Consider the following 19369-nt stretch of genomic DNA (forward strand, 5'->3'; position numbering starts at 1 on the left):
TGGTTTCCTCAGTGTGTATGCCCAGAAGTGGGATTGCTGGGTCATATGGCAGTTCTATTTCCAGTTTTTTAAGAAATCTCCACACTGTTTTCCATAGCGGCTGTACTAGTTTGCATTCCCACCAACAGTGTAAGAGGGTTCCCTTTTCTTCACACCCTCTCCAGCATTTATTGCTTGTAGACTTTTGGATAGCAGCCATCCTGACTGGCGTGTAATGGTACCTCATTGTGGTTTTGATTTGCATTTCTCTAATAATGAGTGATGCTGAGCATCTTTTCATGTGTTTGTTAGCCACCTGTATGTCTTCTTTGGAGAAATGTCTGTTTAGTTCTTTGGCCCATTTTTTGATTGGGTCATTTATTTTTCTGGAATTGAGCTGCAGGAGTTGCTTGTATATTTTTGAGATTAATCCTTTGTCTGTTTCTTCATTTGCTATTATTTTCTCCCAATCTGAGGGCTGTCTTTTCACCTTACTTATAGTTTCCTTTGTAGTGCAAAAGCTTTTAAGTTTCATTAGGTCCCATTTGTTTAGTTTTGCTTTTATTTCCAGTATTCTGGGAGGTGGGTTATAGAGGATCTTGCTGTGATTTATGTCGGAGAGTGTTTTGCCTGTGTTCTCCTCTAGGAGTTTTATAGTTTCTGGTCTTACATTTAGATCTTTAATCCATTTTGAGTTTATTTTTGTGTATGGTGTTAGAAAGTGTTCTAGTTTCATTCTTTTACAAGTGGTTGACCAGTTTTCCCAGCACCACTTGTTAAAGAGGTTGTCTTTTTTCCATTGTATATCCTTGCCTCCTTTGTCAAAGATAAGGTGTCCATAGGTTCGTGGATTTATCTCTGGGCTTTCTATTCTGTTCCATTGATCTATATTTCTGTCTTTGTGCCAGTACCATACTGTCTTGATGACTGTGGCTTTGTAGTAGAATCTGAAGTCAGGCAGGTTGATTCCTCCAGTTCCATTCTTCTTTCTCAAGATTACTTTGGCTATTCGAGGTTTTTTGTATTTCCATACAAATTGTGAAATTCTTTGGTCTAGTTCTGTGAAAAATACCGTTGGTAGCTTGATAGGGATTGCATTGAATCTATAGATTGCTTTGGGTAGAATAGCCATTTTGACAATATTGATTCTTCCAATTCATGAACACGGTATGTTTCTCCATCTGTTTGTGTCCTCTTTGATTTCTTTCATCAGTGTTTTATAGTTTTCTATGTATAGGTCTTTTGTTTCTTTAGGTAGATATACTCCTAAGTATTTTATTCTTTTTGTTGCAATGGTGAATGGTATTGTTTCCTTAATTTCTCTTTCTGTTTTTTCATTGTTAGTATATAGGAATGCAAGGGATTTCTGTGTGTTAATTTTATATCCTGCAACTTTACTATATTCATTGATTAGCTCTAGTAATTTTCTAGTAGAGTCTTTAGGGTTTTCTATGTAGAGGATCATGTCATCTGCAAACAGTGAGAGTTTCACTTCTTCTTTTCCTATCTGGATTCCTTTTACTTCTTTTTCTGCTCTGATTGCTGTGGCCAAAACTTCCAACACTATGTTGAATAGTAGTGGTGAGAGTGGGCACCCTTGTCTTGTTCCTGATTTCAGGGGAAATGCTTTCAATTTTTCACCATTGAGGGTGATGCTTGCTGTGGGTTTGTCATATATAGTTTTTATTATGTTGAGGTATGTTCCTTCTATTCCTGCTTTTTGGAGAGTTTTAATCATAAATGAGTGTTGAATTTTGTCAAAGGCTTTCTCTGCATCTATTGAGATAATCATATGGTTTTTATCTTTCAATTTGTTAATGTATCCACCATTTTCTGAAGTATAAGAATTATTCCTTTGCTGGTTACTGTTCCATCATGCAAAAGACAAGAATAGTTGCATAGATATTAATTTTTTCATATTAAGTATGTATTATGCAAATTTTGATAATTATACAACCTTACATTTAAGGAAGAATTTTTATAAATGGTGTTTTTCTTATCCTTTGTAGGTTGCTTCCTCAGAACATTGGCCTTCTCTATGTTGGAGGTTATGAAAGACCCTTTGCACAAATCAAGGTATGATGTTCACTTTCTAACATTTTTTCCTAGGTACAGTTCGTCCGTCCAGAACCCACTAAAATCCTTCAAGTAACTATCACAAAAGTTGGGGAATGTGAATTACTAATTTTGTTTGCTTTTACATATCTCTCCTGAAATAGTACTTCATCTTTTCAGTGAATCAGTTAGTTTAATAATCTTGCCCATAATAAATTTGACCAGTGCAATTTGGTGATTAGTTAAGAAGAGTACCATTTAGAGCTTCATTACCGTAGTTGCCAGTAGAATTTTTTTGACAGCTTTATTGAGGTATAATAGACATGTAGGAAAATATACATATTTAAACTGTACAGTTTGACATCCAGTTACACTCACCCTTGTGAAACTGTCACCACAATCAAGACAAATAACATATCCATCACCCCTGTAAGTTTCTTTGTGCCCCATTGAATTTCCCCACCTCTTCCCTTCCTTTTTATCCTCCAGTTCCCAGGTGACCACGGATCTAATCACTATGGATTAATTTGCACTTGCCAGAATTTTATCTAAATGGAATCATATTGTATTTCTTTCTTTTGGATTCTTTGATTCAGTTATTATTTTGAGATTCACCCATGTTGTTACACTTCAGTAGTTCATTCCTTTTTATTGCCGAGTAATATCTCATTATATGGTTTTAGCACAATTTCTCTATCCTTTAACATGATGAGGGACATTTGGGTTGTTTCTACTTTTTGGCTTCTGTAAATAAAGCTGCTGTGAACATTTGTGTACAGGTCTCTGTATGGACATATGTTTTCATTTCTCTTGGGTAAATACCTAACACCAAAATGACTGAGTTAAATTGTGAAAGTGAAAGTGGCTCAGTCATGTCCGAATCTTTGCGACCCCACGGACTCTGCAGTCCATGGAATTCTCCAGGCCAGAATACTGGAGTCGGTAGCCTTTCCCTTCTCCAGGGGATCTTCCCAACCAAGGGATCAAACCCAGGTCTACCGCATTGTGGGTGAATTCTTTACCAGCTGAGCCACAAGGGAAGCCCAAGAATACTGGAGTGGGTAGCCTATCCGCTCTCCAGCGGATCTTCCCGACCCAGGAATCGAACCGGGGTCTCCTGCACTGCAGGCAGATTCTTTACCAACTAAGGTATGAGGGAAGCCCGAGTTAAATGGTAGTTGTGTGTTTTAACTTTTTAAGAAACTACCAAACTATTTTCCCACCATCAGGGTGAGTGCCTGTTCCTCCATTTCATCATCAACGTTTGGTATGGTCAGTCTTTGAGTTTAGGCATTCTTGTAGGTATATAGTATTTCGCTGTAGTTTTAATTTGCTCTTCTGTAATGACTAATCATGTTGAGCGTCTTCTCGTGTACTATTTGCCATTTATACATCTCTAGTGAGGTGTATGTTCAAAACCTTGCCATTTTTTGTTTTTGTTTTCTTAAACTGTTGAGTTTTGAGCATTCTTTGTATCTTCTGAATATGTCTTTTATCAGATATGGGATTTCTCTTAACAAGATCCTCAAAGAGCAAAAATTCTTAATATTAATGGAATTCAGTTTATTACTCTTTTTTCATGGCTCCTGCTGTTAGTATTGATCTAAGAAACATTTGCCTAGCCCAGAGGCAGAAAGATTTTTCTTCTATGTATCATTCTGGAATCTTTATAGTTCTGGGTTTTACATTTAGGTTTATTATCTAATTGAAATAATTTTTGTATGTGATGCAAAGTTCAAGGTAAAGAGGAATATTGCCCCTCCTACAATATCTAGTTGTTCTAAAACCATTTGTTAGAAAGACTATCCTTTCCACCACTGAAGTGTCTTCGCATCTCAGTTTAAAATCAGTTCACTGTATGTGTGTGTGTGAATCTCTATTTCAGAACCTTTATTCTGTCCCATTGACCTGTGTGTCTATGCTGTGCCGTGCTTGGTCAGTCATGTTCAGCTCTCTGCGACCCCGTGGACTGTAGCCCGCCAGGCGCCTCGGTCCATGGGATTCTCCAGGCCAGAACACTGGAGTGGGCTGCCATGCCCTCCTCCAGGGGGTCTTCCCGACCTGGGGATCAAACCCAGGTCTCCTGCGTTGCAGGCGGATTCTTTACTACCTGAGCCACCAGGGAAGCCCAGGAACGCTGGGGTGGGCAGCCTAACCCTCCTCCAGGGGATCTTCCAACACAGGAATCAAATCAGCGTTTCCTGCATTGCAAGCAGAGTCTTTACCAGCTGAGCTACAAGGGAAGCCCCATGTGTCTATACTATATGCCTTCACTAATATCACAGTCTTGATTTTTGTGGCTTTAGAATAAGTCATGAAATCAGGTAGTGTAAATCCTCGAAGTTTGTTCTTTTCAAAGTCCTTTCCCCTTGTGTATGTGACATATTTTCATGCTTTGAAAAACAAAGGTTTTTTTCAGAGTATACCAAACCTGAATAGGACATACAAGATATATAATACTGAGGAGGTTAGTCACATTATTGACATCATTACATTAAATACCTTATTTAGCTACCATAGCATCAGCATTTCTTTAATACCTTCCTTAATTTAACTTAAGACACTCAAAAGTCCATGTTAAGGTCTTAAGCTGTGAACCCTCTTGAATGTTTCTGATCCCCTAAATAATGACAGGAATTCAGGCACTTTGTCTCTTTTTTTTCCTATTTTTAACATCCCTGGAACCTCAAGTAGAGTTGGCGAGAGTCTCTTCATAAGCCTCCCTCACTATCCTGTTCACCAAATTCTACAGTAAAGCCAGGAATCCTGATAAGTTTCAGCAGAAACATTTCTAAAAGCTCAATTTTTTTCCCTATCCACTGATTTGGAAAATCCTCTTTCCCCTTATTAGAACTGAAATAATGAAAAAGTGAGAGACACGTCTGATACATTTAAGGAAGGGTAGAATTTGTATGTGTGTGTGTCTGTTACATGTTATCTCAAAAACATAAGTGTATGTATGAGGGTGATTCCTCCATCACTCACCTGATCCATTAACGTATCATTTTCTTTATTCAGGCCATTTCTATCAAGCCCAGTGACAGAGGTCAATCCTTTGTCAACCCTTTATGCCTGGATAATCAACTCAATAGAAAAAGTCCATTATTTTAGGGCATGTTTTTCCTTTGATGTTTCCATGGGAAAGGTTTCTTTCATATGCTATGAAAGGATTTCTTATCCTCATTAATTATTGAGGTTCTTTTATAATTCCTGTGGTTCTTATGAAAATGCTATATAGATCCTATCTAATTAGAATGCTTACAAGTTAATTGGAAAACAATAAAAAAAAAATCAGTTTAAATGCTTGAGATTGGGCTAGAAATTTCAGTTTCTTTCTCTACCCCCTGCCTTGCATCTGACTTCTTTTGGTCATGAAGTACCAGTACTTTTCTCTCTTTAAACTAAATGTAATGATACTATATTATATGTCATAGATATCAGATACAACCTTTAATAAATGGAAATGGTTTTGCTTTTCTTGAGAGAATATTGGTTGAAATTTTTGTAAATCAAGATAGGAGTTTGTTCATTTGAATATTTAAGAAAAGGAATTCTCATTTCATTACCATCACAAGACTAAATGTGAGTGGCTTGGTGTTAGAGGTTACATTTGTTGAAGAGACATTTCATGGTTGTATTTCTAAAAAGGAGCTCCAGTTTATAAAGATCAGAAAGAAAAAGAAAAACACAAAAAGGGTGATAGATATTTGGACAAGTATTAAATGAGTTCAGAAATTTGCTATAGGGTGACAAGAGACGTACTATTAGTGTATAATGTGAATTGTTACAGCCATCTTTCTCTCCCTCCCTCCTTCACACCCTAGATACAGATGTGTACAAACATGGAATTTCATTATAGTTTTAGACTGGTACATCTGTATGCTAGTTTCAGGTTTCATTATTTTTAGAGGAGGTTATTCCAACTTTGCCTTTTGTATCTCCTAACATCTTCTGTAAGTCACTGGAAGGTTCTTTTTTCAAAGAAGCTCAGTCCTTAAGTTTTCATGGGAAATTTGTCATCTGAAGAACTTGATGGTAAACACTCATGATTATGCTCTTATTTTATCCTAAAATATGATTAACTAAATAAAACACTGGTATCTTATAATGAGTTGTAATACAGTGTAAGAAAAGAATTGTCTGACACATCCACAGCCACTGTTGCGTGCTGTAAATGAAGCACATTTCCCCTTCACCCAGTACTAACTTCTGTCACCATCACTGAGGTTAAGGTAAGTTTCTACATGTTCTGCGTTATGTGTGACTTAGGGTTTTCTTAAGAAAGAAATAGATTTCATTATATTTTTATATTCAGTCTTTGAAATTCAAAAGAAACATTTTGATTAAAGTAAAATTTTACTTAATTCCTATTCATATGCTTTCAGGTTGTCAGAAACTTTCTGGGATGGTTATTTCTATATGTCTTTGCATAATTCTTTTATCTTAGTTCAGTATGTATATAATCCTGTTATCCATAGTTTATTTTTATAGACATGGTCAAGTTTAAATTATAGTTTACATTTTATACCTATTATTCAGTGTTGTTTTCTAAAGCATTTTATAGTCTGATAAAAATCTCAGTGCTATTCTCATAGGGTTCTAGTCCTGGAGGCTCCACTTAGCAGCCAGAATCCATAAAAGAAAGAAAGAGTGAAGCCTGTCAGCATCACTTTTAGTCAACTTAGTGGTTGTTAGGGAGAGTCTCAAGGCCACAAGGCTGTGCCTCCCCGCCAGGCTTGATATTAGTTGCCTCTTGTAGTTCTGTCAGCCCAAGCAGTGTGTGGAGCTGTGAGGCTGAGTCACGTCCAGTTTCCACGTTGACACCGCAGAACAGCTGGAAGATGTCTTCTGTATTTTAACTGTGAATTCCGTGCAGCAGCCATATGTGAAAAGTAAGGAATGTAAGCGTTTTCTGAGCAGTTATTTTATGATCAGTACAGCTGAGTGACTCTCTCCCTCATGCCCACTCCGGCCCTGCTGAGGGACGGGGTGCCATTAGTCTGTCTCACACTCTAAGCTTTCTGAGCTTCAGTTTTCAGAAGTCTCTTTACAGCCCAGGAAATACAGGAATGGTGTTTGTATCCATGTGCATATGCAGGAGGCGCAAAAAGGACCCCAAAGGAGATGGGGTCTCTCTCAGAAAATACTGAAAAAGCTAAGAAAGTTGATTATGTTTGTTCACTGACTGATGGTGTTTTAGAAAATGTGTGGCTTATTAGATCAGTCAGTTCAGTCCAGTCACTTAGTCATGTCTGACTCTTTGTGACTCCATAGATGGCAGTATGCCAGGCTTCCCTGTCCATCACCAACTCCTGGAACTTGTTCAGACTCAGGTCCATCGAGTCATTGATGCCATCCACCCATCTCATCCTCTGTTGTCCCCTTCTCCTCTTGCCTTCAATCATTCCCCAGCATCAAGGTCTTTCTAATGAGTCAGTTCTTCCCATCAGGTGGCCAAAGTATTGGAGTTTCAGCTTCAGCATCTGTCCTTCCAATGAATATTCAGGACTGATTTCCCTTAGGATTGACTGGTTTGATCTCCTTGCAGTCCAAGGGACTCTCAAGAGTATTCTCCAACACCACAGTTCAGAAGCATCAATGCTTCAGCGCTCAGCTCTCTTTATGGTCCAACTCTCACATCCATACATGACTGCTGGAAAAACCATAGCTTTAACTATGCAGACCTTTGTTGGTAAAGCCAAGTCTCTGCTTTTTAGTATGCTGTCTAGGTTTGTCATAGCTTTTCTCCCAAGAAGCAAGCATCTTTTAATTTCATGGCTGCAGTCACCATCTGCAGTGATTTTGGAGCCCAAGACAATAAAATCTGTTACCGTTTCCATTGTTTGCCCATCTATTTGCCATGAAGTGATGGGACCGTATGCTGTGATCTTCATTTTTTGAATGTTGAATTTTAAGCCAGCTTTTTCACTCTCTTTGACTTTAATCAAGAGGTTCTTTAGTTCCTCTTCACTTTCTGCTATAAGGGTGGTGTCATCTGCATATCTGAGGTTATTGATATTTTTCCCTGCAATCTTGATTCTAGCTTGTACTTCATCCAGTTGGGCGCATTTCGCATGATGTGCTCTGCATATAATTTAAATAAGCAAGGTGACAGTATACAGCTTTGACATACTCCTATCTCAATTTGGAACCAGTCTGTTGTTCCATGTCCCGTTCTAACTGTTGCTTCTTGAGTTGCATACAGATTTCTCAGGAGGCAGGTCAGGTGATCTGGTATTCCCATCTCTTGAATTTTCCACAGTTTTGTGATCCACACAGTCAAAGGCTTTAGCATAGTCAGTGAAGCAGAAGTAGATGTTTTTCTGGAATTCTCTTTCATCTTCTGTGATCCAGCGGACATTGACAATTTGATTTCTGGTTCCTCTGCCTTTTCTAAATCCAGCTTGATCATCTGGGAGTTCACGGTTCACGTACTGTTGATGCCTAGCTTGGAGAATTTTAAGCATTACTTTGCTAGTGTGTGAGATGAGTGCAATTGTGCAGTAGTTTGAACATGCTTTAGCATTGCCATTCTTTGGGATTAGAATGAAAACTGACATTTTCCAGTCCTGTGACCACTGCTGAGCTTTCCAAATTTGCTGGCATACTGATTGGAACACTTGCATAGCATCATCTTTTAGGATTTGAAATAGCTCAACTGGAACTCCATCATCTCCACTAGTTTTGTTAGATCAATGTTTTTTACTGAAGGGAATTATTTAATATTGACACTTTTCAATCTCTAAGGTAGCTAAAGTATTACATCAGATAAAGATGCAGGCTGTAGAACTGAGTATTCTGGTTTAGTGGCTTCCATACTTATCGCTGTGAACCTGTAGGACTGTTAATTTTCACTGAGTTCCAGTACGCATACACACACGCATGTATATATACACATAGTGTAAACCAGAGTTCCAAAAGAAGTGTGATGTAACTGCTGTATTTTTCATTCTGTTCTGTTTATTTTTCTGTTGACTTAGTTTTTAGATGTGGTCTCAACACACTCAGTTAACTTCTTTCCTTGGAAAATGGGTCACGACTCACCAGCACTGCTGCGAGGTAGGGCTTGTCCAGCTAATGCTGCCATCTGCCCCATCGATGCAGGAGGGAGAGTGGAGGAAGCTTACTTGCCCCTGAGTTGATGCTACCCCTTGGCCTGACGTTGGAGGGGACATCATGGTTGCTGGGGAGAGGGAGGAAGAGAGCATAGGAAAAGATTATTGAGAATGGAGTTAAGGTGTTTTGAGGAGCCAAGCAAAGCTTCTCTTCTGTTTCAACAAAACCCTAATTCTCAACAAAAGAGAACCTTCCACATCTACTCTGTCTTTCAAATGACTTCATGTATTTTGAAGATAAAGAAATTAAGTTATGATCCTCCTAGATTAACAAACAGAAAGAAACAGATGAGTGAGAAATTGAGAGAAAGCAACGGAAGTGTATCTAGATTTGTGTATTTGTGTGCCATATTCATTGAATACGTTTTCTGTAGTACTGTGAGCAGAGAGGTAAGTTTTCAGTGTCTCATGTTGCAGTAATCAGAGCAGGCATGAATATTTCTTTGTTGAAAGCAGATTCAAAAAGTGAAAGAAGCTTAAAAAAAAAAAAAAACCCAGAAACTGTTGTAAAAGCCAAAAGTCTGTCTGCTTCTGTGCAATAGCTATTAAGTCGCTGACAGCATTTTATCTTGTATACTTGTACCAGAGTGCTTCAGGGCCCTTGCGGGGCTCTCTAGTGAGTCCATATTATAACTTTCTGGGCATTTAAAATCATGCATTGTTACCAACAAGTTATATAGAAACTGCAGACTTAGGGTTCCAAAATGTATTCAATAGCAGTAGTTTTCCTGCCATTTTTACCAAGGCCCTTTAGGCTGTGTTATTGCCAGAATTGAGGAACACTTCAGGCCTGTTGCCATACATGTCTCAGTTTCGGTATTCTTACCTTCATGCCCTTAAAAAGCTTACCTGTAAGAATTTGAATTCCACAGGGCTGGACTATGTCTTGTGTACGTCTGTATCCTCAACAGTTAACCTCGTGCCTAAGATGTAGCAGCACTAAATAAATATTTGTTAACAGTATTATTGAAGAATGCCTAGAAAACCAACTGTCTTTTTATTTTATTGCTAGAGTTGATATATAATGCAGCATAATGATCTGATATTGTATACATGGCAAATGATCATTACAGTCAGTCTGCTTAATATATTATCACCTTGTGTGTGTACGTTTAGTCACTCAGCCATGTCCAACTCTTTTGTGACCCCATGGACTAGCCTGCCAGCTTCCTCTGTCTGTGGGATTTCTCAGGCAAGAATACTGGAGTGGGTTGCCATTTCCTTCTCCAGGGGATCTTCATTAATCCAGGGATCAAACCCGTATCTCCTGCGTCTCCTGCATTGGCAGGTGGATTTTCACCACTGAGCCACCTGGGAAGCCCCTTACTCTCTAGCAGCTTTCAAGTAATATACAATATGGTGTAACTTTCCAATATGCAATATGGTATTATTAACTGGGGGCTTCCCAGCTGGCGCTCGTGGTAAAGAATCTTTGCCAGTGCAGGAGACTTAAAAGAGGTAGGTTCAATCCGTGGGTTGGGAAGATGCCCTGGAGAAGGACATGGCAAGTCACTCCAGTATTCTTGCCCAGAGAATCTCATGGACAGAGGAGCTTGGCAGGCTACAGTCCATAGGGTCACAGAGTCGGACACAACTGACGCTACTTAGCACGCATACATATTAACTATAGTCACCATGCTGTGATGGACAGGGAAGCCGGGCATGCTATAGTCCATGGGGTCACGGAGAGTAGGACACAACAGCAGCTGAGCTGACCGACCACGCTGTCAGATTACATCCCCAGAGCTTATCTCCCTTATAATTGGGCATTTGTACCTTTTAAGGCCTTTCATCTATTTTCCCTACCCTCACCCACCACCTGTGGCAATGACTAATCTCTTCTCTGTGTCTATGAACTTGTGTTTTTCTTGGTTGTTGTGTAATTTTTTTTGTTTTTTAGTCACCAAATATTTACCATGAAGTTCATCAAAGTATTTATAACTCTTGTTCTAGTTGCATATATATTTACTGCCTTAAAACTTTATTTTCTGATCTCTGTTGTATCTTGAGTTGGGATGTCTTTGAGGCAATATAAATTAATTTTTGAATTTAAGATTGTGGTTGTAAGTTATTATTAATATAGTAGCTTTATTTGAAATGTAGATTTCATGAATACATTATTCTGAGAACATTTTAAAAATAGTCCTCAAATTATTTTCCAATTAAGAAAGTTAGCATTTTTCTTAGCTGGAAATTCCAGTTATTTTCAATCTCTCTTGAGTTAGACACTTTATAGAAAAGTATTAGAAGTCATTTTAGCATATTTTAGTTTTTTTTTTGCTTTGAAAACTAGATTTATCATATCAATGTGACTCTTATTGTAAATGTGGTTTAGAGAGAAAAAGACTAAGCTTTTTTTTTTTTTCTTTTTTTTGAATTTTGAAATGTTCTCAGAAAAGAAAATAGTATCATGTATTTAGGTATTCATAATGACACCACCCTTATGGCAGAAAGTGAAGAGGAACTAAAAAGCCTCTTGATGAAAGTGAAAGAGGAGAGTGAAAAAGTTGGCTTGAAGCTCAACATTCAGAAAACTAAGATCTGGTCCCATCACTTCATGGGAAATAGATGGGGAGACAGTGGAAACAGTGTCAGACTTTATTTTTTTGGGCTCCAAAATCACTGCAGACGGTGATTGCAGCCATGAAATTAAAAGACGCTTACTCCTTGGAAGGAAAGTTATGACCAACCTAGATAGCATATTAAAAAGCAGAGACGTTGCTTCGCCAACAAAGGTCTGTCTGGTCAAGGCTATGGTTTTTCCAGTGGTCATGTATGGATGTGAGAGTTGGACTGTGAAGAAAGCTGAGCGCCAAAAAATTGATGCTTTTGAACTGTGGTGCTAAAGAAGACTCTTGAGAGTCCCTTGGACTGCAAGGAGATCCAACCAGTCCATCCTAAAGGAAATCAGTCCTGGGTGTTCATTGGAAGGACTGATGCTGAAGCTGAAACTCCAATACTTTGGCCACCTCATGCGAAGAGTTGACTCATTGGAAAAGACCCTGATGCTGGGAGGGATTGGGGGCAGGAGGAGAAGGGGACGACATAGGATGAGATGGCTGGATAGCATCACCGACTCGATGGGCATGAGTTTGAGTAAACTCCGGGAGTTTGTGATGGACAGGGAGGCCTGGCGTGCTGTGGTTCATGGGGTTGCAAAGAGTTGGACACGACTGAGCGACTGAACTGAACTGAACTGAATGCAGCAGACATCCTATTTTGGTGGAAGGAAATAACACAGTGTTTCTTAACCTGTTGGGTTTTTTCCCTACAAATATTTTACTTGTAAAAAGAATTTCAAAGGCACTGATAACCATGTAAATAAAAGATCATATCTAAAGTGACTATTGTTGAGGTCATATTTCTGACAAATGTCATGGTTTCTGATCTAGATTATATGTTAGACTTCTGGAAGTTATATGTTTCATTTTTTCCCACAAAAAGAGAAAAAGAATTTCTCAAGTAAGTAGCCAATTGGGAAGGCATGTTTACTTGTCCTCTTGCCTGATAAAGTTTTAGTAACCCTCTATCCCCCTTGCAAAGGCAGAGGTAGCAATAAAGACCATTTCAAGAGTCACATGGCCGTGACTCAGGCAGTCAGGGACACTCCAGAGTGGTGTTCTCTTCACTGACTCTTCAAGTAACAAACTCTGACGCTTTGAGCCTAGATAGTACAAACCCACTAATGTTGCCAATGACTTGTAATCAGCACCATTAAAGTCACTACCTTGAACATCTTTAGAAGTTTGAGATTACTGTAGTAAATGGTATTTTGTCAGAAGTAGATATTATAAGCTGTGGGTAGGAGGGTTGATTTTTTTTTTTTTTTTGGTCTTAAACAGGTATTTAAAAATACAGTCAAATAAATCCAAGTATCTCTTTAAATAGTTTTTTCTAAATAGTGAGCTACAAATTTTTTTTCTTCACGTCTCCAGATTTCATTTGCTTATTATTGCCAGTAAGTAAAAATGACAAGCTTTTAGTTCAGAAAATTCACAAACTATACTAGATGAAATGTTAGGTTTGGAGAAACTATTATAAATTTAACGTTGCAAATACAAGATACCATTTGGATTCTTTCAACAGTGTCACCAGATCATAACATTAATGCTACAAGGAAATAGCTTCACGAGTAATATCTCGTCTGCTGAAATAATATGTTCTTTCTAGTACTAAAGTACTTTTAATTGTTTTCTACTAAGGTTCAAGTCTGATAATAGTCACAATATCAGAACAGCACTGTGACACTGTTCTGTTGTGTGTTCATAATGTAGAACACACATTATATATCTTAAAAAATTAATCTATCTAGAATCTTTGTAGATAGACACATAAAATGACATTTTAGATTATTAGCCAAAATTTCTTCTCAATAGATTGCAATATTTTAGAATCAGATTTGACTTTCTAGGTTTTAACTAATAAAAGTGGGTGTCTCGTGGAAAATTCATTTTGTGTAAAACATTTTTTTAGACAAAGGAGGCTGAAACTTTGAAAAACAAATAGTATAGAAGAATATTTAAATTAAACGTACCTCTAATGTATCTTTTTCTTTGCATTTTATCAAGTGTTACAACCACATTTCTCTCTTTGGATATCTAATCTTTTTTTTTTTAATGCTTTGTCAGTATTTGAAAACTTTCTAACACAAAGAAGGAAAACAGAGTAACATATTTGTTTAAAACCAAAAGCATAAACAATTAGTTCAGTTAGTACTATTATCAAGCAAATAAAATCATAACCAACATTTATTGAGCACCAAGTGTCAGCCGCTATTCTAAGTAATTCTCAGACAGCCTGTAAAGTATAGGTACTTTTAGCATTTTCAGTTTTACAGATCAGGAAGACATAGACGACAGCAGACAGTCTGTATTATATTGTGTCCCATGGAGTGTTGTTTTAGCGGGCACTATTTAGTGTATAGTTACTCTTTGTGTTGCACTGTATGTGGTATATTACCGTATTTCTTGACACCCTTCTGCGTTCGCTTGTGCAGCTGGTCAGAATGACCCCTGTAAGTGGTGCAACGCCAGTTACGGCCCAGGTTAGACTAAGTGACTCGACCGGAGGAAATGGGATTCTACCACACGGACCACGGTGGAGTCGCTGCGGTGTACTTACCTATAAAGAGACGGGGCGTAAAGAGCGGAGTTACAATCTCACCTCTGCTGCCTGTTTAGTCACTGTTAAATGTTTAAGCTCATTAGTGGTAAATAGTAAAAGCTGAGAGTCTCCTATTGAGAACATTTGTGAATTGCTAAGATAGTAAAAGGCTTCTAATTACAGTTTCTTCTGATCTAGTTGTGGAGTATTTTCCTTTTTGTTCCCAAAGCATCTGTTTTGGAGTTTATCGTGTCATATATTTCTCCTCAGCCATGATTTTTTAAAAAGGCTTTAGAGAGGCTCACCCTCCTTGTTGTTTTTCTTTTGTAGTAAATGCTTTTTATTTTGTCTTTATTACTTCTTAATATTCAAGAGATTTGGGTGAAAGTATTATACGGTTATTAATTTGAAATAGTCTCTAGAAATCTATTTCTTTACAAACCAGCTGGGAAGAAATCAGGTATGTAAACAAATCACCTGAGCATTTTGGGTGCTTTGATTAGCTCAGAAAGAAAAAGTTAGTACCTCCTTTGCAAGATTTTTTTTTCCCACCAGGTGTGACAGTTTTGCTAAATACAGTGAAAAACAGTTTCTCATTTTCTGACTCAAAGTTGAGTATGCTTTGTGAGCATAGCTGGAATTAAAGCATTTTAATGTTTTTCAAGATCAGTGTATCTTGGAGGAATTTTGATGACTCAGGGCTGATTTTAGCCACAGAAGGAACTAGAGCAGAATTGCAGAGAAGGAACAGATGTTTTCTAAGTTTCAGGATGAGTAGGTTGGTTGCACAGCACAAGGATAATTGGATGATGTAGAAGGCAGTGACAGTGAAAATAAGCAGAGAGACGTTCTCGGGGTGGTTATGGTTTAGCAGGAGGGTGAGTGAAACAAAGCAGCATGCATGTGACACAGGCCATGAGATGTCGTGAAGTGGGGATTTCCGGAGTGATACGGGGCCACGCAGAGAGAAGGTAGACATTGTACTGGTAGAGTCAGTTACTACCAGTGATGAATTATTCCATTCTCTTTATGCTATTAAAAGAACTTATACTCCCATGCCCTCATAGGTCTTCTTATCCATTATGAATAAAATCTTGAGTCTGCTGAGGATTTTCAAAAGTCTTTATGATTTATTAAATCAATGCAATTATGGAAAATGGGAGAAAAAAATGAAGACATGTCTGTTCTTTTGAATTCTTCTCATTCTTGGTGGAGTCACAGATGTCCTTGATAGATCTGCGTCCTTCAGGGCCAGGCCTCTGCCCCACTCAGTCATGTCGGCGGCTGACTAATGGTCACCTCTTCTGAGTGACTTGTGGTAGAGCCGTGTCGCTTTCTTCCTCCAGACCTCCTGCTGCTTGATAGTTTTCTACTGTAGGCATCTTGACGCTCTCTGGCGTAAATTCAGTGACCTGTTCGGGGCCTTGAGAACCTTACATACTTGTTTGCTTTTTTTGTTGTTTGTTTTTAAATCGTCACCAAGAATGGCTTCCTGTTGCCCGTTGTAGCAAAGGTAAATTCCATCAGGCTTTCCCATGCTCTTGTCCCCTCATGTCTGCTACCTCCCGCATCCCTCTAATGCTGACAGTTCTCTATCCCTTTGACTGTACAGACTATTCTCTTATCCATTCCGTATCATGGAATTGACCTGCTAATCAAAAAGCAGCATTGATTAGGTATATATGTACAGGTATTTTGGTGAAGACAGGGATATAAAGATTAATATTTTATCAGTGCTTTGTAATAGCCTATAAAGGAAAAGAATCTGAAAAAACAATATATATATATATATATATAAATGAACCACTTTGCTGTACCCCCCAAGCTAGCACAACATTGTAAATCAACCATACTTCAATTAAAAGTACAATAAAACTTAAAAATGTTTTATCTGCCCCCAACTTATTAATAGTCTGGTTGGTGAGGTGTAAAAAGGTATATAATGAAAGGTAGGAAGTGATGTGTTTGCTTGGACTTAGCTATAAATGTCAAAAGTTATGGAAGAACTGTGGGCTGGGGCAGTTGAAGTGAGATTTATAAAGTGAATAAGAACCTAACTGTCCTACCAGTTAGGTGTAGAATTGTGTGTGAGAGAGAGAGACACTGAGACTTTGTCTTTCTCTGTTTACTGTAAGAATAGGAGGAGGACAGGTGACTTAGGGACCAGAAGACACAGAACATGGAGTGCAGCCGTGAGTGTAAGAGCAGAAGTTTCTTAAAGAAAATAATCCGAGATAGGGCTGAAGAGGTAAATCAGTGTTAAGAGAATTAAAAAAAAACAGAAACAGAAAACAGCCACACTAACAGTGAAACTCTACGGACCATTTTAAGAAGTTTTAATTTGGAACTGGGCTGGGGGAGGACCTAATACTTTTTTAGAGAAACATGAAAATTTTAGGTGAGAACCAAACTCACCATCAAGAACTGACATTTTCTTGGTGATTCATATGAGTATTTCAGATGGCTTCTTTAGGCCTAGCTAAAGTGACTAGCTGTAATGCTCACTGCCATGGACAATGACAGAAGGGTCCTGGATTCCTAAAGTCATAACTGTCAGGTGGTAAAATATTTTTATATCTTCTTCACATTATTTGAAGTGGAACTAATATAAAAATAGTTCAAGTTAATGTTTCTATTTGTTGTTTTTCCGTCATTCTCTTCTTGCAAGTGGAACTATTATTTGTGACAGGAAGTGAATGCACTAGAGAACCTTTGTTAATGTGACTGGTTATACTTTTGAATCTGACAGTTCAAGTCACGGAAGATCTTGCCTTTCCATAGTTGTTTTTTCAGTTATTTTCATCTCCTTTTGTGTGTCTTGAGAAGTTAGACACAGTTTTCACAGGGGAAATTATATTCTGGAAAAAGACAACAGATTGATTGGTTCAGGTTTGTTCAATGCAGATTTTTATTGTCAGAAGGAAATCAGTTCATAATACCTTTTTCCCCACAGAAAGTTGATGATGACCCTATGTTGTTGCACTCCCAACTTATTTAGAGAGTTATCTGCAAGATTTTGACTTTAAAAACATAGCATCAGCACTGTTATTGAGTTAAATAATTGTTTACAAATAACACACAAATAAGTCTTAAAAACCTAGTTCCTCTAGTGTACCATTTTCATTAAACATTTCCTTCAATGTTTCTACACAGTAATCTGGAAGCAGAAACCTGAACTCTAGTGATATACTACCCAGTAGTAGAATTTGCATATTTCTGATTATATATATATTCTTTCTTTTTGGAAATAAGAACCTTTGACATTATTTTTAAAATTCAATGTTTTTGTGGAGATCAGTGATAATATACAAAAACAGCTCTGGCATAAATGGAGTATAAGAGCAGAAGTAATGAAAGGTAGGAAGTGATGTGTTTGCTAGCATCTACTTGTACTAGGAATAGAAAAAAAATAAGGTATTTTTATGAAGAGCAAAAGAAATCATTTTTATTCAGCGCATATTATATGCCCAGGATGTATTATACCCGCTAATGTTTATGAAGTGTTATAAAGTAAGTACTGTTTCTATTTACAGATGAGAAAATCAAGAGACAGAGAGGTTAGATAACTTACCCGTGGTCATGCAACCAGTAAATGATATATTGTAACTGGGATCAGAACTCAGGTTCTCCTGACTCCCTAGCCCAGTCTTTGTTCTTTACAGCACTGTTTTTGTGAAAACACTGCTAATTTAAATTTTCCATTGGAGATGTTGATCGTGTATTCCACGGGAGTCAACTCACTCAACTGTGCATTGGATAGAGCGAGCTCTATAGAAATGCAAGACAATGAAGAGTTCAGTTACCCAATAGCTTCATCATTTAATGAAAATTTTCCCATGGAGCTTTTCTAAGCAAGCATTTATATTAATTTTTTCCCACTGATACATTGAAAGTATCTCTACCTCCTTAAAGTGTTCTGTAATTTACATAACTTTTAGTTTGAGTATCATCTTGGGCTATTTGCCTGTGCTTTAATAAAGCGATAGCCTCAGGGATTGTTAATCCCTCTTAAACCAGTTGCGTGTGTTGCGTGCTAAGTCGCTTCAGTTGTGTATGACTGTTTGTGACCCTGTGGACTATAGCTGCCTAGGCTCCTCTGTCCATGGGATTCTCTAGGCAAGAGACAATACTGGAGTGGATTGCCCTGCCTTCCTCCAGGGGATCTTCCTGACCCAGGGATTGAGCCTGCATCTCTTATGTCTCCTGCATTGGCAGGCGAATTCTTTACCACTAGCGCCACCTGGGAAGCCCAAGCCATCTTAAACCAATTATTGCTTCAGAGAGTGACCCAGGATGATTGTGCTTTGGGTTGGTAATTTGCTGTCAACTCTTATTTCTCTTTGGAGAAGGAAATGGCAACCCCCTCCAGTATTCTTGCCTGGAGAATCCCAGGGACAGAGGAGCCTGGTTGGGCTACAGTCCATGGGGTCACACAGAGTCGGACACGGCTGAGTGACTAACACCACCACTGTTATTTCTCAGAGTCAGATTCTGGCAGTTCCTTTCTTGCTGCTTTTTTTTTTTTTTTTTTTCCTGTTAGTAACTTAAAAAGTGCCAGAATTTCTAGGGAACATTAGGAATTAAGCTTGTTAAATCAATAACCTTAATTTGCACCCAATTATATACATCCATAAGCTTTGACCAGTGGGGCTGAAAGTGTCTATACATCCTCCTAGAAAAAGTGTGATACATTCATTCATTGTTATTGCGTTCATATTTTTTCTTTTTCTAATAAGGTGTTAATTCTGCCGTGTTTGCCTCAAGACAGTACTGCGCTACGGTAACGTTTTGTTCGCTAGAACGGCCCGCAAACTTACCCTTTTTTCCTTTTAATTATGTACACTGTTCTCGCGATCCTAAATATTTGAAGGCAGTTCTGCTTACTGGTTGTGTACGTGTGAATACAGCCAAGAAATCAGCAGGCGTCAGCAGCTCTGCTCAGAAACGACACCCTTCCATCTGCAGTGGTTTCTTCTCTCCCGTGAGCCCGATGCTGCCTTCCCCGTCGCCTCTGTTCCTCGTGGCGGCAGTCGTTGACGTCTCTGTCACCGCTGCTCACGCCACCCCAAGTGATGTAAAACAGGTTGGGAACTTAATAATGCTTTCCCCAAAACCCA

General features: G+C 38.3%; 1 protein-coding gene across 1 annotated transcript in view; it reads left to right on the forward strand.

Annotated features, from left to right (window-relative positions):
- RNGTT (RNA guanylyltransferase and 5'-phosphatase) overlaps positions 1-19369 on the forward strand; it is a 222066-nt gene that overhangs the window by 174134 nt on the left and 28563 nt on the right. Inside the window, exon 14 of the mRNA XM_061131914.1 lies at positions 1989-2055. Within this exon, the coding sequence (XP_060987897.1) occupies positions 1989-2055 (67 nt within the window). The remainder of the gene's footprint in view (positions 1-1988; positions 2056-19369) is intronic.

The sequence above is a fragment of the Dama dama genome, chromosome 28, assembly GCF_033118175.1.
Source record: "Dama dama isolate Ldn47 chromosome 28, ASM3311817v1, whole genome shotgun sequence".
Taxonomy (NCBI): domain Eukaryota; kingdom Metazoa; phylum Chordata; class Mammalia; order Artiodactyla; family Cervidae; genus Dama; species Dama dama.